Genomic DNA, 27327 nt, shown 5'->3' with positions numbered 1-27327 from the left:
TTGTGGATTGTTGATAACATATCCTCCTCGCTGACGAACAGCACTGGTGCACCTCAGGTGTGTGCTAAGCCCACTGCTCTACTCTCTCCATACCCATGACTGTGTGCCTAGGCGTAACTCAAATACCATCTATAAATTTGCTGATGATACAACCATTACTGGTAGAATCTCAGGTGGTGACGAGAGGGTGTACAGGAGTGAGATATGCCAACTAGTGGAGTGGTACCACAGCAACAACCTGGCACTTAATGTCAATAAGATGAAAGAGCTGATTGTGGACTTCAGGAAGGGTAAGACAAAGGACCGCATACCAATCCTCTTAGAGGGATCAGAAATGGTGAGATGAGCAGCTTCAAGTTCCTGGGTGTCAAGATCTCTGAGGATCTAACCTGGTCCCAACATAATGATGTAGTTATAAAGAAGGCAAGACAGCGACTATATTTCATTAGGAGTTTGAAGAGATTTGTGTATGTCAACAAATACACTCAAAAACTTCTATTGTTGTACCGTGGAGAGCATTCTGTCAGGCTGCATCACTGTCTGGTATGGAGGGGTTACCGCACAGGACCGAAAGAAGCTGCAGAGGATTGTAGATCTAATCAGCTCCATCTTGGGTACTAGCCTACAAAGTACCCAGGATATCATTAGGGAGCGGTGTCTCAAAAAAGGCAGTGAATAATTGTTAAGGACCTCCAGCACCCAGGGCATGCATTTTTCTCACTGTTACCATCAGGTAGGAGGTACAGAAACCTGAAGGCACACACTCAGTGAATCAGGAACAGCTTCTTCCCCTGTCATCTGATTCCTTAAATGGACATTGATCTTTGGACATTACCTCACTTTTTTGTAATATACAGTATTTCTGGGTTTTTTTTTACATTTTTTAAAAACCTATTCAATATATGGAATTGATTTGCTTGGTTATTATTACTTTTAAAAATGTTATTTATTATTTATTTCTCCCTGCTATTGCTTCTGCTAAGTTAACAAATTTCATGTCACATGCCGGCGATAATGAACCTGATTCTATTTCTGATTCTGAAATATGAGACGAGATTGGACAGACTGAATTTTGCTTTGCTTGCAGAAGGCATGGATATGGTGGATAGTAAGAAATTTTTCTCATGGCAGAGCAGTCCAGGGCAAGAAAGTGTAGGTTTAAGTTTAAGGGTCCAAGGTTAAGGGGGATCTGAGGAAGAATTTTTTTTACCCATTAGGTTGGTGTAATTCTAACATAGTGGACCAAAGCCTGGTAAGTGGGGTAAAAAATAAATTGCTGGAGTAACTAGGGTTGAGCAGCATTGGTGTCCTGAAGCTGGGTCTCAACCTGAGATTTTATCAACACAGATGCTGCTTGACCCACTGAATTCCTCCAGCAATTTGTTTTGTTTTTGCTGCAGATCCCAGCATCTGCAGTCTCTTGTCTGTGTAAAAATACATAGGTATTTGATGTATAGTGCAGTGTGCTGAAGAGCCTGATTCTGTGCTCCATAGTTCTGTGAGTATATTGAACAGGAATGGAATGCAGGGTTTGATATACTTCACTTAAATGTCTTTGCAATGTGTGAGAAAACTAGAGCACCTGCAGGAAACCTCAACTGTCACAGGGAGAATGTACAGACTCCCTTGTAGACAGTGGCAAGAATCAAACTCCAGTCTCACAACTGGCATTGTAAAATGCTGTGCTAACTGCTACACTGCTGTGCCAAATAATGCCTTGAACATGTTATGCATTCTTGACTTGTAGATCCCAGTCAGTTCAGATTGGCAACAGTCTCTCCTCTACCATCTCCATTAGCACAGGTGCACCACAAGGCTGCGTGCTTGGCTCCCTGCTCCAGTCACTTTACACTTATTACTGGGAGGCTAAGCACAGCTCCAATGCTATATTTAATATTGCTGGTGACACCACTGATAGGCCAGATCTAAAGTGGTGACGATTAGCATATAGATGGGAGATTGAAAATCTGGCTGCGTGGTGTCACAACAATCTCTTGCTTGATGTCAGGAAGACCAAGGAGCTGATTATTGACTTCAGGAGGAGGAAACTGAGAAATGTTGAGACAGTCCTCATCGGGGTTCAGATTTGGAGATGGTCAACAAATGCCTCAGTGTAACTATTTCAGAGAGTCTGTCGTAGGCTTAGGACGTAAGTGTAATTATGAGGAAAGCACTTCAGCACCTCTACTTAGAAGTTTGCGAAGATTTGGTATGACATTTGAAACTTTGATGAACTTCTATAGATGTGTGGTGGAGAATACATGGACCGGTTGCATTACAAACTGGTATCAAAACGCCAACACCCTTCAGCAGGAAATCCTCTTAAAAAGTAGTAGATATCCATCACCATGAAGGACACCCACCACCCGGATCACGGTCTCTTCTCGCTGCTGCCACCAGGAAGAAGATACACAATCCTTGGGATCCACATCACCAAGAATGGTTATTACCCCTCAACCATCAGGCTCTTAAACTTCACTCACCCATCATTGAACTGTTCCCACAACTTACTTTCAAGGACATTTCAGCTAATGTTTTGATCTTTTCATCTCATGTTCTAATTTCTTTTTCTTTTGCAGTTTGTTGCCACTTGAACATTGTTTGTCCTGTTAGGCGAAGTCTTTCATTGATTCTATTACGTTTCTTGGATTTATGGTGTATGTCCAAAAGAAAATGAATCTCAGGGTTGTATATGGTGTCGTGTACTTTGATAATAAATTTACTTTGAACTTAATTAAAACCAAGTGAGATTTATTATCACTGATAAGTCATGAAATGTGTTGTTTTGAGGCAGTAGTGCAGTGGAAGACAAAATAATTACTAGAAATTGCAAATAGAAGAAGTGCCAAAAGAAAGGTGGGATAGTGTTCATGATCTGTTCAGAAATCTGATGGTGCAGTGGGGGTGGAGAAAATTGTTTTTAAAACATTGTGGGGTGATTAATGTCTTTAAGAGAGAAAGATAGATCTTTGGGAAGCAAAAAAATCAATGCTGGAAATTGGAAATGAACATGATGCAGATAGTCAGCAAATGAGAAAACAGAGCGGAGTAAATTCTTCACATCAGCAATACTTTTTAAATAATTAGTGAGATGTTTGTGTCTTAAAAAAAGGATGTGTATTTTAATTTTGTGGATGAAAGGTTTTTCATGCAGGTTAGGATTTGAGTAGCCAAACTGAAATTTATGGCAGATTGTTAGAAATTATATCGCACACTAGGCCAGATACATAACCAGTACATGCAATATGTATCATTTTAGGATACTAATAACTTTTTACAACAATAATTTGAATTTCAGTTGAATCTTGGACAGATCCCAAATATTCTCGAAGTGAATCCTCAACAAGTAAACATAACCAGACTAGGAAAAGAGAAAACTCCAAAGGTAGTACAAATTTTAATTGTTTTGACTATTGATATTTAAATATTTGTTTTATCAAACTGTTAAAATCCAACAAAAAATGAGGTGGCTTGGTGGGGTGTGCAAATTACTATTCTGCTACAAGACCATGGAATACTGAAATAACATTATTGCCAGATGGAGGGAAAATTAGAAGAAAGGCTTTATTTTGTGCATCTCTTTGTAGTTGGATTGCTGGAGATTTACAGTTTGGTTTGTCAGCCTTGAACAGTATCACCTGAATTTTGTACATCTGTGACAATCAGTGGCCTCTTTACCTGTAAAATTTCTGTGATTATTCCAGTAGAGGAACAGGTTAAAAGTTTTATTTCAAGATTTTCTATACACGTATGTTTGTAAAAATAATACTGTATGTTTGTAAAAAGATATACACATTTTTATAATATGTTTTTTGAAGAAATCAAACATCCTGGAGAAGATTGGCGAGATGAATGTAAGCGATCAAGTAAACGGTCAAAATTAATGGAGGATAAAATGGAAAGAGAAGAATCTAAGCATTTTGATAGAGATGTGGACCAGAGACAGGAAAGCATATGGAACTCTAGAGATGACTTCAAACGAAGAGTTAAGTCCAGGTAATACAGAAATGGGCTCTTTTGGCACACCTCTGCCATGCTATCTGCTATTCCTCTATATGTCCTAAGATAATTTGACTTTCCAGTTGATGACCTCACTTTTTGATTTGCACAGCATGGGAATTAGCCTTGGTCCAAATGGCCCACGGAGATCAGCATGACTATCTAACTTTGTCCTGTTTGTCCAAGTTTGGCCCATTTCTATCCAGACCTGTTCTAAGAATATACCTGTCCATGTGTTATTTGTATATTGTTAATGTACCTTCCTCAAATATTTCCTCTGTTAGCCCATTCCATTTACAGACCATCCTCTGAATTAAAATGTTCCCTCTCTGGTTTCTATTAAATTTCTCCCCTCTCACCTTAATTGTATGTCCTCTAGTTTCTGATTCCTTGAACCTGGGAATTAAACTGTTTGTATTCACTGTGATCTGTGTTGAACAATACATCCTTCAATGTGGTTGACCGTGATCATCATCTTCAATTAAGAAGTGTTGGCATAGATATCCACATTTTGCAAATTAATGTAACAATGGTGAGGCATCCAGTGGATAGGCAGAAAAGACATTGGAACTTAAATGTTAACACCATTTTGATAGATGCTGCCTGTTCTGTTTCTAATTTCCGAGTTCCAACATCTGTAGATTTTTGATTTTCATTGCCCTTTAGATGTTCCTTGATGTTTTGAGCATTTTCTATTTTCACTGACATATTTTTCATTTTGGTCAATGAAATGATCGGAAATGAGACAGAATATATCGTTCCTGTAAGGCCCCTATCTCCATTGCAGGGTTTGTGCCATCAGCCAGATGCCAGTCCTAATCTGAATTGAATAGATGTGTGATTAACCAAAAACTGAAGAATTGGTGAGATTGAAGGGATTTGAAACATGGGTGAAAAATGAGTATTGCCCAAATATAAGTCAGTATGGAGTTGAAGACTGAAAGAAATTTATTTCAAATTAGAGCTTTGAATAACTAAGTTTAAGAAGAGTAGTCAAGGAAGGCTGATCGAAAATGTATTAGATTAGTCAAGTGTAGAAGTTGTTATGCAACCAGTGAAGTGAAGCAATGATTGTGTCAAGTGACCATTAACTTATTGATGGCATGGATATTTGATCTGGAACTCATGCTGGTGTCAGACGTGTCTCTGAGGTTGTAAACAGTTACAAGGAGATGAGTGGAGTGTTGAGTTAGGGAACAGATTTTGTTATAGGTCTGTGGATGGATGGTAGCTTTGGTCTTCCTGATGGTTGGAGGATATTTTTGCCTCATAAACATTAGACAAGCTCTTACAATTTAGAACAGTAATGGAGTGAATTAGGGAGATGAAGGAGAGGAAGAACTAGGTTTCACTGCATGTATGTGGAAACTCATGCCATATTTTTGAATTTGATATTAAAACAGTATCGAGTAGGTAATACGTAGAAGGCTAAAGGTAGATTCATTTGGGATATTTGGGATATCAGGAGAAAGAGTAGTTAACAGATGAAAAGACTTTACTGTTGATTATAATCACAAGAAATTAATTTAGTTAAATCTTTACAGTTAGGTGGGAAGGATGAGTTCTCCTAGTGAGCTTAACCGTGGTATATTGGCTTTGGAAAGATTACATGTGGTGATTGAAGTAATTTTTATTTCTTTGATGACTACCTTGTTCTCATTTTCTCATAAGAGTTGTGAGCTGGCCGGTATCAGAGCAGTAGATTTCATTCTCTCATTTCAGTACAGAGGGAAAAAAAAATGCAAGTTCTAATGAAAGTAATTAATCTCACCGATCTCTTGGAAGTAATGTGAATGAGTTCTTTATGTCCTGACTTAACCCAATATTCAAGTGGTAGACTGAACAGCTGAAAATGAAATATGCTTTTCTTAACAGGAAGTATCGAGATGACCACAAACAATTTGATACCAGTTATTTGGCAACAGAAAAGGTACTACTGACATTCAAGAAATATTCAAGCAATGCTACTATATTTTGTCGTTAAAAACGGTGTTGTATCTGAATAAGTTTCTTCAAATGAACCTTTGGAATTTAATAAAACAGACTATCAGATTATTTTTTTGGACAAGATAATCTCTTATTGCCATCTCTGAACATTTACAGTTCTATTTACTAGTAGATGTTCTATGGCAAGCTTTAGTATCACTAACAGTTTAGTGTCGGGAAAGCAAAATACAACAAAGACAAAAAGTCAATGATTGAAAGCAGAAAGAGCTTAAGTATTCAGCAGGTTGAGCAGAGTCCCTAGAGAGAGGGACCGTGAAGGTGTTACCAGTTAAACTCAGTGACCTCTTAATGGAATTAAAAACAATTAGAAATCCATCATATTTTAAACTGCAACTTAAAGGATGTTTGATTAACTTTTCTTTGTGGTGATGAAGTCATTGGTGAGAAATACTAATAAGTTCTATTGTTGCTGCGTGATTTCCTGAGTATTTTCGACAGTTCAGTATTTTTTTTTCCCCTAGGTTTTACTACGATATTTTTATTGATTTGTCTATATGTGGATAGGACACAGGATCTCAAATGTGGTGAAATCACCAAGTTTATTTGTTTGAGTGCTTGCTTGCTAATTTATCATCATCATTTATTTATTTATTTGTTTTGTTTATTGAGTTATAGCGTGGAATAGGCACTTCTGGCCCTTTCACTATTGCCATCATCATTCTTTTGTCAGAACTAGCTAGATTATCCATTTGCTGTTTAAACCTCTCTGATAAAATACATTGGTTTTCCTTAATCCGTTGTCTCTGGCAGAGCAATTTGTATAACCATTTTTTGGTAGAGATCTTGCTCTTTCACTCCACTTTCTATTTATTTTTGTCCTACTACCACTAAATGTACCTTATACACTTTATATCTTGTTTCATTTTCAAAAGTTCAAAGTAAAATGATTATCAAAGTACATGTATGTCATCATGTACAGCCCTGAGATTAATTTTCTTGTGGGCATACTCAATTAATCCATAACAGAATAATAATTGTAATAGAATCAATGAAAGGCCACACCAACGAGGCGTTCAGCCATCCTGTGCAGATACAAAGAAGAAATAAATAACCAATAAATATTGAGAACATGAGTCCATAGTTTGTGGGAATATTTCACTGAACGACAAGTAAGTTGAGTGAAGTTATCCCCTTTGGTTCAAGAGCCTGATGGTTGAGGGGTAATAACTGTTCCTGAACCTGGTGGTGTGGGTCCTGAGGCTCCTGTACCAGCTTCCTGATGCCAGCACTGAGAAGAGAGCATGACCAGGGTGGTGAGGGTCCCTGATGATGGATGCTGCTTTCCTCCAATTTTTTGTGCAGATGTGCTCAGTGGTGGGGAGGGCTTTACTGGTGATGGACTGGGCCATATTCACTAATTTTTGTAGGATTTTCCATTCAATCATTCACAATTGTTCCTCTTGCTTCAGACATCCCTTTTGAGTTCTGTTAACTGAAAATAAGCTCCAAGACTGTTCTTCCATTCAATAAATCAGGATCAGAAACTGACTCTCCTGTGACCCAGGTGACAGTCAGTTTTTGATATAAGAAAGCAAGCCCTGGGACAAACGTCAATGATGGCAGCAGCCAGAATTTGTTCTACTTAGATAAACTCATCTATAGCATGTCACTGAAAGAGTGGTATAACTTTACAGCACCTCTAAGTTAATTTTTAGATTTATATTTAAGATATTAAGATAAGGCCATAATCCGTAAATTCTGATTTAGCAATAGTTTTAACACAAGTAACACTAGCTTTAACAACCCCACCAAAATATTTTCTTTGTATTTTACAGTATGTTCAGTCAAGACCTGAAGATCTAACAAAGAAGGACGTTTTGGGATTTTTAGTAAGTTCTTCTAATTTTCTTTAAAAACATTACTTAAAATCTAAACATATTATCTAAAGATGACAAGGAGTTTTATTTTCCAATTGGTCATCAAAAATGATGCATTTTTATAAAATCCCCCAAAACTAGAGGGATATCAGATATTTTGCCCTTTGAGGTTTCTGTTCTGACAGAGGTGATGGTAGTGCTTGAATAAGTTTAAACAGTCTACCAGCAATCAGACACCAAGGTAAACCTGTGTAGCATTTGGTCCTTTCTGAGGCTGCTTATTCAACCTTTGTATGCACTGTTGGTTTAAGAGAGCTTGGAAAAGTTGAAGTTGCTTCTGTTAATATTGTATTAAACTCAGCTCAGTTTACCAAGTAGAGAATTTGTGTGTGTGTGTGCATGTGTGCATGCATGTGTGCGCGCATGTGTGTATATAGACACACACACCCACCTCGTATCTTCATTGGAGCAGCCTTTAAATACAGCTGTAGCTGTAGGTGGGCTGAAGTTACATCTCCCCTAATTTGTGAGATAACCCATTAAAGGATGACATCATTGTGATGAGGATTTATGTTTAGGTATATTTGTATCAAACAAAATAACTTATTCTGATGGCTGACTCCTGCTAGATGGATATGATTGCTAAAGAGAATTGCTTGAGGATGCATTTTCTGCCTGAAATCTAACATTACATTTGACATATAAGAACACTAACATTACATGAATGACATAACATGACAAATGAAATCTAACATTACATTTTGTGAAGTATTAGCTGAAGTAATCTTTTTTGTTTGATTATATTAGAAAAGCGAGTAAGGGGTACCCATCTTACGAAAAATTAGTTTTGCAGTATGTATGCAACTACTTCAATTAAAAGAGCTTTGTTGCACATAATTAATTTACTATTTTATATTGGGATGGCTTTATATTATGCTGTTTAGTTGAGAAATTTAGAAATATATTCATCCATAGGTTAATTTTGGGTAAAACACATGTGCCTTATTGGATTATTTTACTTGATCTATCTTAAAGTAAACTTGGGGTATGTGAGAGAGCAGGTTGATGTGTACACCTTCAACCTGATTGTCATTCTGATATTCTTTGTCTGTGCATCTTAGTGGACATTTGGTCCATGTGGATTTTTTTTTTGCTCTTTTTTTTAATGTTAAAAGACCTCAATTTCCTCAAGGAAACACATACATTTCATATACATGTCAGGCCATTTGTAATGTATTTATACACATTTTATTCCATATCTTGTATTTAACCTGTTTATATTTTTATATAATTAAGTAGTTTGATTATATACTAATTTTGGTTTGGAATTTTCAGGCCAATTTTAAAGTTATTAATGATACAGATGCCAGACAAGTCAAGAGAATCATGTACAAGCTTAGCAATCAACTTCTTCAGTTTGGTAAAAGGGCTTTGCAGTTAACGGTAAGTATGCTTAATTCTGTGTAATCAGTAGCCTTTTCCAATTTGTCATGCATTTATCTTTAAAGATAGTTAGCTGGATCACAATACAGTCCAATTACCTATGCCCACTTAAATGGACATTTTTCAAAAACGAGACTTTTCATTTGATAAAGTAGCCTAATAGATTTTAATTAGCAAAGCCTAAACATGTGAGGTGATTGCTGACTTTGAGCAGGTCCAGTGCAATGAAGAGAAAGGAACAATGATCCCATAATTCTTGAATAAGGTGCTTACTCATTAGCTAGAGGCACTTAAGCACAAGGCAGTGTCCTGCTTCGCATTGGCTTGAATTAGCTAACATAACTAACAAACATTACTTCTGTGCCAACATCTCTAGCACTGATGCTGTACATACTGTCATTTGGCAATGTGGGACAGACCATGCTGCTCACACACTTGTTACCAGACATTCTGAGCTCTGTTGTGAGAGGAGATTATAGAAGAATATAAAATTATGAGATGCACAAATTAGGTAAATTTTATTTCTCCCAGGGTGGAAATATTGAATACTAGAAGTTACAGCTTCAACGTAGATGGGGAAAGTTTACGAGACTTTTTTTTTTATTATTACACAAAGGGAGGTAGGTGCCTGGAGTTGCTCCCAGACGAACCGGTAGAAGCAAAAATGACAAGAAGCATTTAGACAGGCATATGAGCAAGCAAGGAAAAGAATGATGCAGGTTATGTTGCAGGCAGATGGGGTTAGTTTAATTTGGTGTCATGGTTTGCACAGATATGATGGGCCAAAGTATCTGTTATGCTGTAGAGTTCTATATTCTGTGCATCAGGTTGAAGAAAGTGCTTAAACATCCTTGAAGCAGTTTTCACTGATTCCTTAACATCTCAGGACCAGAGTGAAGGAGCAGCATCAGGAGCAGATAGAAGTCTCACAAATACTCAGATGAATGCTCCTTCATTTCAGAACTCTGTAAATCAGAGTGGAAACGTCCTCAATCACAGGTTTAAGAAGAGGATAAGAAACATTCCCAATGAGTTGTTCAGTTTGTCTGTTTGCTGAGCTAATGTTGGTATTGTATTTTATTTATAGTAAATAAATATATTATTTTATTTACCTTCTTCCTAATACAATTGCACGTATTCGGCAAAACCTAATTTATTTAGTTTTCTCCTCTTCTACCCAAGTCAACAAGATTTGTAATAAAAACAGGAAATCCTCAAAACACAGAAGGTCATCAACCTACGACTTTAGTTTCTGTCCATAGCTGCTGCCTGACCTGCTGAAGTAAAACCGGAAAGTGCTGTGAATGCTCACCAGATCAGACTGCATCATCTGTAGGAAGAGCAACAGAGCCAACACTTTGGGTCAGGCTCTGTTGGAACTGTAAAGAAAGTTTTAAAAAGCTGGTGAAACTTCATGGAAGGAGATACCCCTAATAGGGTATAACCATGGCGAACGAAACTGACAAGTTTCCTGCTCTCTGAATGAATGAGAGTAGTTCGAGTGTGAGAATTGTATAATGCAGAGAAGGTAAAACCTAGTAGGTTAATCTAGCAAGTCCTTGAGATAATTCTTGAGATAAAAAGGGAAGAGAAAAGAAATAAACTGATATCACAGATGGATGACTAATATAGTCAGAGAAATCAAATTATCTGAAGACTCCAGTATGCCCAGAGGGAAAATTAGGTTCTCTTCATCAAGGTTATGTTGGCACTTTATGTGACAATATGGCAGACCAATGGGTTAGAGTGGGATGAGACACTGACAGCTAACATGAAGCTTGGCATTGGCTGGGGAGCTCAATGCAATTGTCTTGCAAAGCAGTCACCCAATCTGTGATTGGTTTGTTTAATGTAGAGGGGGACCACATTGTGAATATCAAATGTGGTTCTATAGATTGGAAGAACAACAAATGAATTGCTGCTTCTTTGGATCCTTGTAGGGTGTGAAGGGAAGAGGTCACACAAAAAGAATATAGTCCTAGTCCCTGAGTCCATGAATGTTGCAACAGTTTGCAGTTGAACACAGTACAGCTTGTCTTCTACCAAGTGAACACTGGGGGCCAGCACAGATTCCAGCACTTCTGCCTGCATGCACCTTGTTTCTTTAGCTCTAGACCTCGCTACGACTGAGGCCGTGCTGCTCCCCCGCCATCTGCCAGTGAATCGGACGCAGCATTCCACATTAACACTGTCCAGCAGGTCTTGCGATCTCAAGAAAAGTGGCCAAGAGGTTCTCAAGCTGTTGGGCTGCACAACTCCTTTGCACATTCTGACACTTGCCTGTCGCAGGCATCATCACGGTCTGCACCATGTCAAGCTCCTTCAGTTACTCTGCCGATGAGCAACTTGCTGATGGGGTGGGGACCTGCAAACCTGCAGTACTTCTAAGTTCTTGATGTCCAGCAAGTTCTTGCAATCATGAAAAATACATTTAGAAAAGACAGTTGGCCCCGTGGTGACTGCTGTATCCAAATGCGCTATCTTACCTGATGCTATGCGCTTGGTTTTAACCTATCGGAAGAATCTGCCCACCCTGCTGATTTACAAGCTTTTGTTTTCTTTTCCATTCAAATAGCCTCTGACGTCAAGATTGAAACTTTTTCTCTTCCCACAGAAGTAGCTTGATCTGCTGAGTATCCGCAGCATTTTTTTTTCTTTTAGATATCTAGCATCTGCATTTTTTTCACTTCATTGTGTTCGTATAGAAATATAAATATTATTCTGGCTGCTAGATAGTTCCTAAGGGTCCTTGGTTTAACATTTGCATCTATTTCTGTTTACATTTTGTCTGATCTCATAATGACAAGGGTTTCTTTATTTGTTCAGCATTCTACAGAGAAATTAATTGAAGCAGAAAATCCCATCTTGGTTAATGAACATCGCAGATATGAATCTCGTAGGGCAGGAATTTTGAGGGATTCTCCAGGTAATTTGGGTTTCAAATGGATGGTAAAACTTAATCTCAACAGTACACATTATTTTGCAGAGTATCTTTAATTACATCTAGCAAGTAAATTATCAACAGGTACACTGGAATACTGAGCATCAGGAAGGTGTTGTTCGTCATACTTTATGCAATGCTGGAAGGTAGTCTGAAATATGCTGATATCTTGTCATAGACTTTCCATGCATTCTTTGCTTAAGTAGAAATTACCTTTTGCTTTAAATTGAATGTACTAAACTTTTTATGAAGCCTGTTCCAGTGCAATTGGCCATCAGCAGCAGAATTCACTCCAACAGCTGAAGCTCATGGTCCAGCATGTTCTTCAGGTGAGGTGTAAAGTTGATGAAGATGTGGACAGTGTAGAAGGTTGTCATGGATTACAACAGTATATTGACAGGATACAGAGCAGGGCTGAGAAGTGGCAGATGGAGTTCAAGCAGGAAAAGTGTGAAGTGATTCTCATTACAAGGTTGAATTTGAAGGCAGAATACAGGATTAGTTAATGCACGGTACATAACAGGGTGGAAAAACAGGGATCTTGGAATTGACGTCTTCAAAGTTGCTGTGCAAGTTGTTAAGAAGGTGTATGACATATTGGCCTTCATTAATTGGGAGATTGAATTCATGTGTCGTGAGATAATGTTGCTGCTCTGTAAGGTCCTGGTTAGACCACACTTGGTATGGTGTTCAGTTCTGGTTGCTTCATTATAGGAAAGGATGAGGAAGTTCTAGAGATGATAGATACAGAGTAGATTTACCAGGATACTGTCTGATTAGAGAGCATGTCTTATGAGGATAGGATGAGCGAGCTGGGGCTTTTCTCTGCAGTGAATGAGGATGAGAGGTATAGATTGTGTAGCTAGCCAGAGACTTTTCCCAGAGCAAAATGACTAATACCGGAGACATGATTTTAAGGTGATTGGAGGGAAGTATAGGAGTATTGTCAGAGTTAAGGTTTTTTTGACTCCACAGAGAATGGTGGAATGCCCTGCCAAGGGTGGTGTTAGAGGCAGATGCATTAGGGACACTTAAGAAGCTCTTATGTGGGCTAATGGATAATAGAAAAATGGAGTGCAGTGTCGAAGGAAAAGGTTGGATGGTTGACACAATATTGTGGGCTGAAGGCCCTGTTCTATTTTCAAATGTTCTATGTGGTAGCCATTTCAGAACACCTAAAAGGGCATACCGAAAAGGTGATGTGTGAGCAGCCTTCAGGAGGGTGAATCCCTCAAAAAGCATCACAAAAAGCATCCGGTCCAGATGAAATATCTGACCAAGTACTAAAGACCTGTGCTAACCAACTAACTGGTGTGTGCACTGAGATCTTTAACCTCTCGCTTTGGCAGTGTGTGGTACCCACCTGCTTCAAGTAGGTTTCAGCTATACCCATCTCCAAGAAGAGTGAGGTGACCAGCCTCAATGACTGTTGCCCAGTAGCATTCACTGTGGTGCTAGAAAGTTTGTGAACCATTTAGAATTTTCTCTATTTCTGCACATCAGTTTGGAGAATTTTAGGCCATTCCTCCTTACAAAGCTGCTTCAACTCCAGGATGTTGTTGGTGAGTTTCCTTGCATGAACTGCTTGCTTCATGACAGTCCACATTTCTATAGGTTTCTCAGGGCTTTGATTCACCCATTCCAAAACATGAAATTTTTGCTTTAACCATTCTTTGGTAAACTGACTTTAGTTCATTGTCTTGAGCTTCAGTTCATGGATGGATGCCCTGACACTTTCCTGTAGAATTTGCTAGTACAGTTCAGAATTCATAGTTCCATCAAAACTGGTAAGTTGTCCTGGTCCTGAGGCAGCAAAGCAGGCCCAAGCCTTGACACTGTCACCACATTTCACAGATGGATTAAGTTCTTTTGCTGGAATGCAGTGTTTGCTTTTTGCCAAACATAACACTCCTCAATTAAGTCATAAGGTTCTATTTTGGACTAACCTGTCCACAGAACATTCTTCCAATATCCTTCTGGCTTATCCACATGGTCTTTAGCAAACTTTAGATGGGGAGCAATGTTCTCAGAGTAGTGGCTTTCTTCTTGCAATCCTGCCATGCACACCATTGTTGTTCAGTGTTTGCCTGATGGTAGACTCACCAACACTGACGTTAGCCAACACAAGAGAAGCCTGTAGCTTCTTAGTTGTTAACCTGGGGTTCTTTGTGACCTCCTGGAATATTACTGGCCTTGCTCAGAGTGATATTTGTTGGTTGACTACTTCTGGGGAGAGTTTAACAACGGTGTTAGATTTCCTCCATTCACCATCAACCTGACTCTGGTTTGGTGGAGCTCAAACTTTTTAGAATTGTTTTTGTATCTTTATCCAGCCTGGTGAGCAATCAGTTTTTTTTCTGAGGTCCTCAGAAAACCCCTTTGATCAAGGCTTGGCAAACTTCCAAAAATATGTGGCGTAGATCAGATTTTGATTGTGAAGACCCAGGTTTATGTTCTTTAAATAGAGTAGGGCCTCCCACACTCACACCTGATTGTCATCTCATTGATTGACTCTAATTTCCCCTTTAAATGAGGTTCACATACTTTTTCCAACAAATACATGTAATATTGGATCATTTTTCTCAATAAGTGAACAAGTATAATGTTTTGTGTTATTTATTTAATTGGGTTCTGTATTTAGTTTTAGGTCATATTTTTGCAGAAAGTGAAAATTCACAAATTTTTTAGCACCTCTGTACATCCACAATGATGAAGTGTTTTGAAAGGTTGGTGATGAAACATATCAACTCCTGCCTGAGAAACAACATAGGTCCGATCCAATTTGCTTACCAAAGCAACAGGTCAGCAGCAGATGCCATCTCATTGGCTCTTCACTCAACCCTGGAACATCTGGACAGCAAAGATGCATACAGTAGAATGTTTTTTTTAATCATCTACAGCTCAGCATTCAGTACTATTGTCCTTTCAAAACTAACCAATAAGCTCCAAGACCTTGTGCAATTAGATCCTGGATTTACTCACTTGCAGACCCCAATCAGTTTGAATTGGCAGCATCATCTCCATGATCTCCCTCAACAGAGGTGCACCACAAGGCTGTGCTTAGTCCCCTGCTCTACTCACCACCTCATGCTTATGACTGCATGGACAAGCACAGCCCCAATGTCATATTCAGGTTTGCTGATTACACTGTCATAGGCTGAATCAAAGATGGTGATGAATCAGCATATAGGACAAAGTTTGATAATCTTACTGAGTGGTATTATAACAACCTCTTACTCAATGTCAGGAAGAGTCCTACTCAAGGCTGAATATAGAAATCCAGAGAAGAAACCTAGAAGTCCGTAAACCAGTCTTCATTGGAGGATCAGAGGTGGAGAAGGTTAGCAAATTTAAATACTCGGTGTAGTATTTCAGAGGACCTGTCTTGGGCCCACGTAAATGCAATTTTAAAGAAAGTAGTGGATATGGCCCAGTATATCACAGGTAAAACCCTCTCAGCCACTGAGCACATCTACTTGCAATGCTGTTGCAGGAAAGCAGCTGCTATCTGGAAGAGAGTACAAGAGCTTGAGGACTCAGACTACTAAGTTCAGGAACAGTTACTACCCTTCAACCATCAGGTGCTTGAATCAAAGGGATAACTTCAGTTGCCCAATCATTGAAATGTTCCCTTACCCAATGGACTCACTCATTATCTCATGTTCTTGATATTTATTGCTTATTATTATTCTTCTGTATTTGCAGTTTGTTGTCTTCTGCACTTTGTTTGAACACCCTAGTTGGTTGGTCTTTCATTGATTCTGTTATGGTTATTATTCTATAGATTTATTGAGTTTGGTGACAAGAAAATGAATTTCGGGTAACACGATATGGTGACAGATACGTACTTTGATAAAAACATTTATTTTGAACTTTAAAAACAAGTTGCCTGACAAAGCTGTCATAAAGGAGTACTGTAAGTGCATGCTGTACAACGAAGGCAATAGTTTGTAGAGATGAGCTATCCAGTAATCTATGGACTGCATTCTGCAGGTATGCCTTGCTTGTCATGAATGGTGGTGGATGAATTAACTAACAGTAAGAGGAAAAAAAATCCACACCCTGAGTGAAGCTGGAATCCATCACATTTGCAGAAGACAAGGTTGAAGCATTTTCATCTTCAACCTGAATTGCTGAATGAATCAGCCATTAACTGCCCTCCATTATGGAAGCCAACCTTAAGCAATTTCAAAGAACATACAGCCTTAAGCAGAGGCTGTGGGCCTTGTAAAAGTGTGGCTGCTACGAACATCTGTCCTTTGAAAATAACCAGGTTCCATTTGATAAGTAATATTAGTATTCATGCATACAAGTGGCAGGCATTAACCATCCCTAGTAAGAGAGTATCTAGCTACATTCACATTTCATGTTCTTGCAAAATTTAAATATCATAAATGAATACAAGCAGGGATCAAATCTTTGTACCTTAACAAATTAACCTTGTATAACAGGTCACCCTGCAGTACAAAATGCAACTACATCAATGTCATCAATACAAAACCATCTTTTGACCCCATCACTGCTAAATTCCATCCGTGGAATGGATATGAATACAATTACCAATACTCTCACAAGATTGGCTGCCAACAACCCTGCTTTTGATGGTAAGCTTCCTTTTAAAGTGTATATGAATTAAAAATAAAGGGCCATTAAATGTATTTTGAAGTGTTTCACAACCTATTTTTATGGAGGAATATACAAAAGAAATTTCCAAAGAGTGATGAAATAAATGATGTTTTGGTGTTAAGTGAGGAATACTGATGCCTCTCACAATCTTACATGGATTAGTCTTGGATTAACATTTAACATCCAAAGTAATACTGGAGCATAAGATTAATTTTAAATTGTATAACCTTTGTCTGTAGTCTGTGGAATGAGAACATTATAAATCAATGAGGTTTTGTACTGTTGTTTCTCTTTGTACACATGCTGTCTGAACAGCTGAGAATTTCCAGCATTGTCTGGTTTCATTTCAGATTTAGTTTTTGATTTTTGAGTCACACTATCCATATTCAAGGTGTTTCCTATGTAAAATTGTAGGGATGATGTGATTAGAAATATATGTGGTTTTCTGTAGCTAATGATCATAATAAAGCATCAGTAATGACACCTTGTTGCTTATTTCTAGGTATCAGGATTTCGACTTTGGTTACTGTACTGATGGAGGCTGGTGTTCTTGGTAAAAGACCAAATTAAGATCTCCTACAACAGTGACCTTTTAGCTGATCGTTACCTGGAAATGTTGGTCTTTTATGATTAAGTTTTTAAAAAGTCTTTTTAAACCTTATTCAAATGCTAGATTAAGATAAAAGGGTTGTTTGCTACATTCCAATATGTTGAATTGCCAGTTAAATAAAACTTAGAGAAATTACCTTCTTTGTGAATCATGTGGGCTGACAGCTTTGATGTTTCTTTCAATTCAAAGTGCAACAAAGCTTCAACCATCTGAATTTGTTAGCTGAAATGCTCTAGTTTCTCTTCACATCCTGAAAGCATGAAGTATACAAATTTCACATTTTTACTGCTATCTCCCCTAAATAGTCCACATCATCTGCAGTGAGCTGATATTGCTACTGGGTGTTTTAATTGAAAAATTGGAGAATTTGTTAGGTTGAAATTAAAGTGTGAACAAGAATGCTGTATTTTTGAAATCGTTTTTGCTTGATTTTGATGCAGCAAAACTCAAAGGTTCAACTCTGAAACTTGTCTATATAGCCACAAAACAAAGAGAAGCTGGTAGTTATTCAGAGAATCATCAGCCTACCCGTCCCCCACACAAAAAATCTAAACAGAACATCAACCTACAAAAACCCTTCCCTTGCATAATGAAAACGGGTGATAAAGGAATATAAAAATAAATCTGGAAAAAGTCCACAGATATGACAATTCAGTTAAGTTTTTATGTAAAATGAGGAAAAATGATTGGATTTGGTATAGCCAATGTTCACAGGATCTGGACTAGACCAAAGCAGTGTTGCTTGTGCTAAAAGGTTTACTATTTTTTTTGAGTTATCTATTAAAGTTTTACAGAATCAGGACAAATATAATCAGTGTCGTTTTCAGAATGATGTCATTTTTATGCACTTTATTAAAGCTCTGTTTAATTTTTGACACCTACCTTAAATATATATTGTCATAGAAAAATTGACAAATTTCATTTGTTCTGATATGGTGTATTTTTTTCCCTTTGAGTAAAATAAATATTGTACAAGCTTTTCCTATTACATCTGTTTTGATAAGAGCAGTTTGAGGAAAAAGTTTAGCATGTGTTACTTTTACTGCTGAATCATGCATGATGAGGTTAAATTAGATCTGGTAAAAGGAAACAAGCTTGAGTGACAGATTAAGAAATTGAGAATAAGTAAGTTGTATAGCAAGCTGACTTAAGAGATATTGGATCAAAGAGGGGTAATTCACCAATAAATCTGAGTAGCTGTGAAGAGTTATTGGAGGGTGAAGAATGGTTCAACCCCCATCTGCTTGGCTCTAAATTAACTGGAATAGGCTGGTAGCATTTTCATTATTAGTATTCTTTTGTGCAAATACCTATTCTTTGGAGTTTGTTTCAAGTAATCCAGAAGCCTGACATCGCATGGACAAAATGTGCAAGTTGTGTATCATGTTATTTTTGGTGGGCCAGGGGTGGAGAAAATATTGACCACTGGTAGATGAAAGTAAACAGATTGCATGTAATAAGTAAAAGAGTCTTAGAAATCATTGCATAAATCAGAAACAGTAGACACACACACAAAATGCTGGAGGAACTCAGCAGGCCAGACAGCAGCTATGGAAAATTTTAGGTGTGTTGCTCAGATTTCCAGCATCTGCAGATTTTCTCTCGTTTCAGAAGTAGTAGATTACCTATTCAAAAGGAACTGAAGTAGCAAATCAATAATGTTTTATTCAGCTGTTTAATGATCAACTTCAATAACTGGGTATAATAAAGACCAGGACTTAATTTTTCTCAGTGTATTTTTAAAACATACTCAAACATAATAATCAGTGAATCCTTGTATTCTAATAAATCTAATCTGTAGAATGTTAAATTTGGAATAAATTTACATGAATTGATCATAATCACTATAGACTTCAAGTATCTTACACAAAAAAACATCTACATGAACTTTAACTCAAGAATGCACTAAATTTCAATAATGTAAGGTCTAGAACAGTGACAATCCCTTGGTAAATCAGTTCTGACCTTCAGGTTTTTTGAGTGTACAAGAAGACAATAACTTCAAAACATGACATTTATATACTCAAAAGTTGTATTTTAAATAATTAACCACCACTAATCAATGGATGGTATTTTACTACATGAACTATTAGTATTGAGACACAATTACAATGGATCCTGGTTAATTGGGGCACAAGGACTAGTACATATTGGCCCAATTAAGTGGCTTCCTCAGTTAGCCAAAATTTCATGAAAATAACTAAAAAGGTATTTAAAAAAAAACAAACTGAGTAACAAATTGTAACACTACCACTACAGTATTATGGAACTGTATTGGTTATCAATTACTGTTCTTTTGGTTGACAGTGAATTAATAAAATCAGCAGAGCTACCTAGTGCAGGTAACAGACTACCTTCACACAATTTTATTGATCACTGCATCCTCCAACTCTTCATTTGCACTGTACTATTCCAAATGATATTTAATAGCTTTTAATACCTTCAAATTCTTTGCAATTTCCAAGGTAGCAAAGTAGTGTAATTTTCACTCACAGCTGTTTCTGGCATCTTTAAGCATAAATCCTTGAAACTGCAGTAAGCAAAACAAGTTCCAGATTGCCTTACTATTTATTTCTCACCAACTATCAGTGACAAAGTTTGATGGGCTTTGAACAGAAGTACATGCATCTGACATTACTTAAAAACCATCACTCAAAACATACAGTAGCATCTACAGCTACACCAGTGTGCACAACTGACGCTAATTAGAACTTATTCAGAAAGTCTCCTGCCCCAATTAAGTGGAATGGTGTCCTAAGTAAATGAGGGGAACAAATGGCAGTTTTTCTTAATTATTTTTTGTTGTTTGAGAGCTGGCCCAAATAAGCTACCCCAATTAACCAGAATCCATTGTATGTTCAATTATTTAAAGCTTATTTTGTACTCTTTAAACATGTCTGAACAAAACATTGAACGATTTGCAAAAACAAGCTTTACCCCCCCACCCAAAAAATATGGTTTTTACAAGCTTGTCTAGTTTTAGCTATTTATAAAAACTGAATTTGATGAAAAATTCTTCAACTGCAGTAGTTTTAACTTCGTTCACGTGTCAGCACACCAGCTTCCACTAGTACATCAACCAAGAAAGAGATCTTCAAACCTATTTTTAAAAAAAAAGTCAGTTAAAAATTTAAGAAAAAGGACAATTGCACCAATAATCTAAATGCATTCATTTGAGATGCTAGTAGACAAGAATATGACAAAGTTTAAATTCTTGCTGTTGTTGCAAAAATAAACATTTTTTGAACTGCAGCTTCAATTTCCTTGGTGTCCACATTTCCGAGGATCTCACCTGGTCCCTGAACTCCTCCATCCTGATCAAAAAGGTGCAACAGCACCTTTATTTCCTGCGAGGCACCAAGATAGCTCACCCCTGTCCCAGGATACTGACAGACTTTTACTGCTGTACCGTTGACAGCAGACACACCAATTGCATCTCAGTGTGGTATGGCAATTGTCCCGTATCGGACCGCAAAGCTCTCCAGTGTGTGGTGAAAGCTGCCCAGTGGATTATCAGCACTCAATTGCCCACCATTGAAACATATACCATAAACTCTGCCTGGGCAGGGTGAAAAGCATTATCAAGGATGCATCTCACCCTAACCATGGACTTTTTACTCTCCTCCCATCCGGTAGGCACTACAGAAACCTCTGTGCCCGCACCAGCAGGCACAGGAAGAGCTTCTTCCCTGAGTCTGTGACCCTGCTGAACCTCACATCACAGCACTAAGCAGTATTGCACCCAGATTGTACTGTCTCAGTACTTTTATATTTGTGTGCTGTAGCACTTTTTATTGGCAGTTATTTTGTAAATAACACTATTCTTTGCATTTCTGGTTAGATGCTAACTGCATTTCATTTGGCTTGGTATCTGTACTTGGTACAATGACAATAAAGTTGAATCTAATCTAACATCAGCAATATTTGAAAAGCAACAATCCAAGAACAAATAAATTGTCACTTGGAAAGACACTGGTGAAAAGATGATAAGTACATATTTATTGAAGACTAATAGTGCCTAACAAATATTTTGAGTTCCTTGATAATGTAATGAACAGGATTGCTGCAAATAATGAGTATGTCCTCAAGTACACGAAAAAGCAAATGTGCTACATGGCAAATTTGAAGCTCATGGGATTAAGTGTTTATCATTTAAATATGAACCTGGTCAGGAAGCAGGGAGTGGCGATGAAACAACTATTTTTATTCCAGACCCTTTCCTCAGCATCCCGTGGAGTTGAATAACTACTGTCACTGACATTATTAATTACTGTACTTAATAAACCATACCCTCAAAATCTGCAACTGTAACAGAAAGATGCAACAACGTGACAGACAACTACAGCTACAGAAATTCAAGGCACAAAAGATGAAATAGTACTTTTCTAAATGGAAAAAAAGAGGTACTTTAATTGAAATTGTACAAAATTAAAGATACAGGAACAAAGATATACACATACTTGAAGCCAATGGGATGATAAACTTTAAAAAAAAACATTCATAGGGGCTACACGAGTGAATCTGCAGATGCTGGAAATAAATAAAAACACAAAATGCTGACAGAACTCAGCAGGCCAGACAGCATCTATGGGAGGAGGTAGTGACGACGTTTCAGGCCGAAACCCTTCATCAGGAGTGGGCTACCTAGTTTTGGTTTTTATATACAGGTCAAGTAAGGAATGAGTTCTGTTTTTACAGATAATCTAAAGTGGATTTTAGGTCAACAGTGCAATGAATGGCATCAAAATAGAAGACTGATGTGAAAGAACGACGACTAGTTCTGACATTTGTACAAATGAATGCTGGACTTTTGGACTTAATAATATAGGAGCTTGTTCATATACTGAAGGGTGTCTATAATTTGGGTTCTGCTCATGTACATTAGGCTATTCAAGGCTATATCTATACTCAGTGGACACTTTATTGGGTATACCTATACACATATCAAGTAAGTCTATCATTTGACAACAATTTAATACATAAGACATGCAGACATGGTGAAGAGGTTCATTCGTTGTTCAGACCAAACATCAGAATGAGGAAGAAATGTAATCTAAGCCACTTTGACCATGAGTTTATAAAGAATGGTACAAAAACCAAAAAATATCCAGTGAGTGATAGTTCTGTGGGTGAAAAGGCCTTGTTAATGAGAAAGGTCAGAGAATGGCCAGACTGGTTGAAACCAACAGGAAGGTGGCTGCAATTTAACTAACCACACATTACAACAATGGTGTGCAGAGGAGCTTCTCTGAACACACATGTTGAACCTTGAAGTAGATGAACTACAGCAGCAGAAGACCACACTGGCTTCCACTCCTGTGTTCACTTAATTAGGTACACTCCTGGGTGCCACAGCAGCATAGCACAGTTAGCGTGCTGCTATTACAGCTTGGTGTGTCTGAGTTTGGAGTTCAATCCCAGCTTCCTCAGAGTTTGTACATCTTCCCTTTGGAAAGTGTGTGTTTCCTCTAGCTGTTCCAGTTTCCACCCACAGCCCAAAGACCGGTTAGTAGATTACTTGGTCATTGTAAATTGGTAGTTAGTCTTGGGTTAAGTCGGGTTGATAGTGGTGCGACTTGAAGGGTTGGAAGAGCCTATTCCACACTGTATCGCTAAATAAAAATAAATAAAGTCTCCCCTGAATGTATGAGGAAAACAGTAAGGAGTCATTGGTAATTACGAGGTCCCTCACTTTTTTTTAAAAAATGGGACCCAGAATATAGTGAAACATGGACTTCTGCAAAACCCTTGACCCCAGGTACCATGAAAACCTGGAGACTACAGAATATTTATGACACAAGTAGCCAGTTTGTCCTTGAATGGAAAAGCCTACTAAAGGTAGAGGATCATAATCTCAGGTGAAGCCCCACATCTAGGAGTGTTGTCACAGGAAAACAGCATCCATCATTAAGGACCTCTACAATCAGGCCATACTCTCTTCTCGCTGCTACCATCAGCAAGTCCCATACCACCAGGTTCAAGTACAGTTATTACCCCTCAACCATCAGGCTTCTGAACCAGAAAAAATATTTGATATATAGATTTAATTTAGCATAAATTTCTATTGGAGTTGAAATCTGACAAGATTGGAAGCAGATTAACTGGAAAAATGTAGTTTTTACTGGATTGATCTAGATACTTGTAGCCAAAAATATTACCTTTAACTTTTGAGGTTAGTTACCAATAGGTAAAACAAATGATCCTTCACTGCTTAGAAAAATTAAAGTTTACAGTAAGTCTAATACACAAGTTAAATGGAATTGAAGCCTTAAATTCCTTTTAGGTACAGAGAAATAAAACAATACATGCTTCTAATAGCTCACTTAAGCTACCATATACTCCAACTCAGTATGAAACTCGGGAACAGAAAAGTTACGAATTCCATTGAAGTCATTATCTGATTAGGATTAAGACTAAAGAAAAAAGGTATTTAAATGCAGTCATTCTTGTATATAAAAGTACTTTATCCTACCTTTCAGTGCCGGGTTGGTTTTTGATAGTTTAGTCAGTGTTTTGGTAGCCCTGTCAATATCCATGCCATCAATAGCCTTAAGCAGATGTGGGGTCAGAATAACATTATTTTTTGATTTTGTTGATCCGGTATTAGATGTTGGTTTAAACAGTTTACGATTTGACTGAAAACCTATTTTTTTGACATTTGGTTTAGAATGCAATCCAGCTGTTTTCTTCCAGGTACCACCAACTAGAAAATATTCCAATAATCTTGGTTACATTAATATCCTTAGTTCAGTTTATAGCATTCACAATAACTATGACAAATTTTGAATAGTACACAAATAAAGCACTGTGCAAAAGTCTTGGGCACATGTAAAAAGGTTCTATAAAGCAAAGATGCTTTCTTAGATAATGAAATGAAGTTTCTAAGTATAAACAAAAATTACCATAAAGAGCAATAAACTAAACCAAATTGCTATTTGTATGACCACCCTTTGCCTTTAAAACTGCATCAATTCTCTTAGGTGCACTATTGTGCAGTTTTATAAAAATGGCTGGTAGCTTGTACCATGCTTCTTGGAGAACTTGCCACAGCTCCTCTTCAGACTTTGGTTGTCTTGCTTGCTTCTGTCTCTCCATATAACCTTCTGCAGAATTCCTTGTTCTTTTTTGAAAATAGTTCTCAATGACCCAGGCCATGTGTTCGGGACCATTGTCTTGGTGCAAAATGAAGTCTGGCCTGATCAGATGCCTTCCTGATGCTATTGGGTGATATGTATGAATCTGCTTGTACTTCTCAACATTGAGGATTTCATTAATTCTGTCCAGATCACCAAAGCACCTTTGCTATAAGGATTTTTTAAAAACATATGTCTAAGACTTTTGCACAGTACTGTATAATGGATGAAATTGTTTAGCCAAGGAAACAGCTCTTGTACTGTTTCTTTCAGTTATGACATCCTACTTCTTTTTAAAAAAAAGCTATTCCCTTAGCATTTAGTCAAAATATTTTTAATCATCCTTTTTGTAAACTAAGTTGTATATATTTGAAGTTTTTTTTACTTAACATGCCCACTTTCAGACCTATTATCTTAAATAGGAAACAGGACAAACGAAGAACATTATTTCATTTCATCCCCTTAATCTTCACTTTAAACTATACAGCTAAAGCATATTTTGTTTACCTTGTACCTGCTTCACCATTCAAAATAATAGCTCAGCTTCATTTTTCTCTTATTAATTCCTTATCATGATTCCTGTAATATATATTATTCTGTTGCAATAAGATTTGCTCCATAGCTATGTAGAAATGCAAATTTTATGTTTCATTTACCTTTATATTTAGTTCTGAAATTTGTAGAATTACCAGTATATGTCTGGCATGTATCATATGCTGGTGCATATGGTTCATATCCAGAATATTCATTTGGCATAACAGTGGGTCGTCTTAATTCTTCATCCATTGGAGGCCTTCTGTCTTGGTCCTGATAAAAAAGCAGGACTAGTCACAAAATTCTAATTCAGCAAGGACTGTTAACATAAGATAACAAAATTTGTACACTTGAGTGACTTGAATGTACTTAATGATATTCACTTACAAAAAAAACTTAATAATTTCTCATTCCTCTCAGGAGTTTATGTGGGGTACCAGAAGATCATACCATGCTTGCCAAGCCAAGCTTGCTCTGACCAAATATGGCCCATATTTCAGTTTCTGTTCAGAGCATTCCTCAAACTTACTGCATCCTCAATTAAACTCAATGGAAAAGTCATCTTAAAAATATTATATTAAGCATATTAATTTATATGCTTTTACTACTACTCAGGTCACCATCAGCTTGATCCATTATAGAAACCCTACAGCACAATACAGGCCCTTCGGCCCACAATGCTGTGCCAAAACTCTATTTTTCTAAGCTCCATGTACCTATCCAGGAGTCTCTTAAAAGACCCTATCATATCCGCCTCCACCACCATCGCTGGTAGCCCATTCCACGCACTCAACACTCTGCATAAAAAAACTTACCCGACATCTCCTCTGTACCTATTTCCAAGCACCTTAAAACTGCCCTCTCAGCTCTGGGAAAAAGCCTCTGACTATCCACATGATCAATGCCTCTCATCATCTTAAACACATCTATCAGGTCACCTTCGGCAGTGTATTCTGATCACTCACTACTACTATGTAAATACCTACCTTATATACCCCCTATATTTTACTCCACCTTAAAATTATGCCCCCTCAGATTAGCCATTTCCACTCTGGGAAACTGGCTACCCAATCGATCTATGCTTCATAGCATCTTGTACATCAAGTCATGTCACTCAACCTATCATCTTAAGACATGCTCGCAAAAACATTGGCCTTAGCTTTGGTAGAAGGATTGGAGAGGCACTTAAGAAAAAACATTTTACTCAAGGGAGAAAGGCTCTGGGCTCTCTTCCTGAGAGGCTGGTACAGACCATAAGATATAGGAGCAGAAGTAGGCCATTCAGCCCATCAAATCTGTTCCACCATTCAATCATGGGCTGATCCACTTCATCCAGTCATCCCCACTCCCCTGCTTTCACCCCATACCCTTTGATGCCCTGGCTGATCAAGAACCTATCTACCTCGGCCTTAAATATACCCAATGACTTGGTCCCCACAGTTGCTTGTGGCAATAAATTCCACAGATTTACCACCCTCTAATTTCTCTGTATCTCAGTTCTAAAAGGACGTCCTTCAATCCTGAAGTCGTGCCCTCTTGTCCGAGAATCCCCTACCATGGGAAATAACCTTGCCATAACTAATCTGTTCAGGCCTTTTAACATTTGGAATGTTTCTATGAGATTTCCCCCCCCCCCCCCATTCTCCTGAATTCCAGGGAATACAGCCCAAGAGCTGCCAGACGTTCCTCATATGGTAACCCTCTCATTCCTGGAATCATTTCGTGAATCTTCTCTGAACCCTCTCCAATGTCAGTATATCCTTGTATATCCTTTCTAAAATAAGGAGCCCAAAACTGCACACAATACTCCAAGTGTAGCCCTACAAGTGCCTTATAGAGCCTCAACATCCCAACTCTTATATTCTATACCTCTAGAAATGAATGCCAACATTGCTTTTGCCTTCTTCACCATTGACTCAGCCTGCAGGTTAACCTAAAGGGTATCTTGCACAAAGACTCCCAAGTCTCTTTGCATCTCTGCATTTTGAATTCTCTACCCATCTAAATAATAGTCTGCCCGTTTATTTCTCCAACCAAAGTGCATGACCATACACTTTCCAACACTGTATTTCATTTGCCACTTCTTTGTCCATTCCCCTAAACTAAGTCTCTCTGCAGGCTCTGTTTCCTCAACACTACTTGCTCCTCCACCTATCTTTGTATCATCGGCAAGTTTAGCCATAATTCCCTAGTCCAAATCACTGACATACATTGTAA

At 37.8% G+C, this 27327-nt stretch overlaps 2 protein-coding genes across 9 annotated transcripts in view; one reads left to right on the top strand and one right to left on the bottom strand.

Annotated features, from left to right (window-relative positions):
- si:ch211-197h24.6 (uncharacterized) overlaps nt 1–19688 on the top strand; it is a 102434-nt gene extending 82746 nt beyond the window's left edge. For 5 of the 6 annotated variants that reach the window (XM_059972519.1, XM_059972518.1, XM_059972514.1 and 2 more), the window contains exons 20-27: nt 3299–3385; nt 3819–3996; nt 5875–5929; nt 7782–7835; nt 9159–9266; nt 12093–12192; nt 16659–16811; nt 17336–19688. In XM_059972519.1, coding sequence (XP_059828502.1) covers nt 3299–3385; nt 3819–3996; nt 5875–5929; nt 7782–7835; nt 9159–9266; nt 12093–12192; nt 16659–16811; nt 17336–17403 — 803 coding nt within the window. In that variant the 3' untranslated portion in view covers nt 17404–19688. Of the gene's footprint in view, nt 1–3298; nt 3386–3818; nt 3997–5874; nt 5930–7781; nt 7836–9158; nt 9267–12092; nt 12193–15454; nt 15548–16658; nt 16812–17335 lie in introns of those variants that run through there. The other variant, XM_059972520.1, reaches the window with a different exon arrangement.
- LOC132395635 (uncharacterized) overlaps nt 19100–27327 on the bottom strand; it is an 86976-nt gene continuing 78748 nt past the window's right edge. For all 3 annotated transcript variants that reach the window (XM_059972521.1, XM_059972523.1, XM_059972522.1), the window contains 3 exons: nt 25233–25383; nt 23916–24146; nt 19100–20543 (listed from right to left, as the gene is read on the bottom strand). In XM_059972521.1, coding sequence (XP_059828504.1) covers nt 20476–20543; nt 23916–24146; nt 25233–25383 — 450 coding nt within the window. In that variant the 3' untranslated portion in view covers nt 19100–20475. The remainder of the gene's footprint in view (nt 20544–23915; nt 24147–25232; nt 25384–27327) is intronic.

Source organism: Hypanus sabinus, chromosome 6 (genome assembly GCF_030144855.1).
Source record: "Hypanus sabinus isolate sHypSab1 chromosome 6, sHypSab1.hap1, whole genome shotgun sequence".
Classification (NCBI taxonomy): Eukaryota; Metazoa; Chordata; class Chondrichthyes; order Myliobatiformes; family Dasyatidae; genus Hypanus; species Hypanus sabinus.
This window is presented reverse-complemented; position numbering and strand designations above follow the sequence as displayed.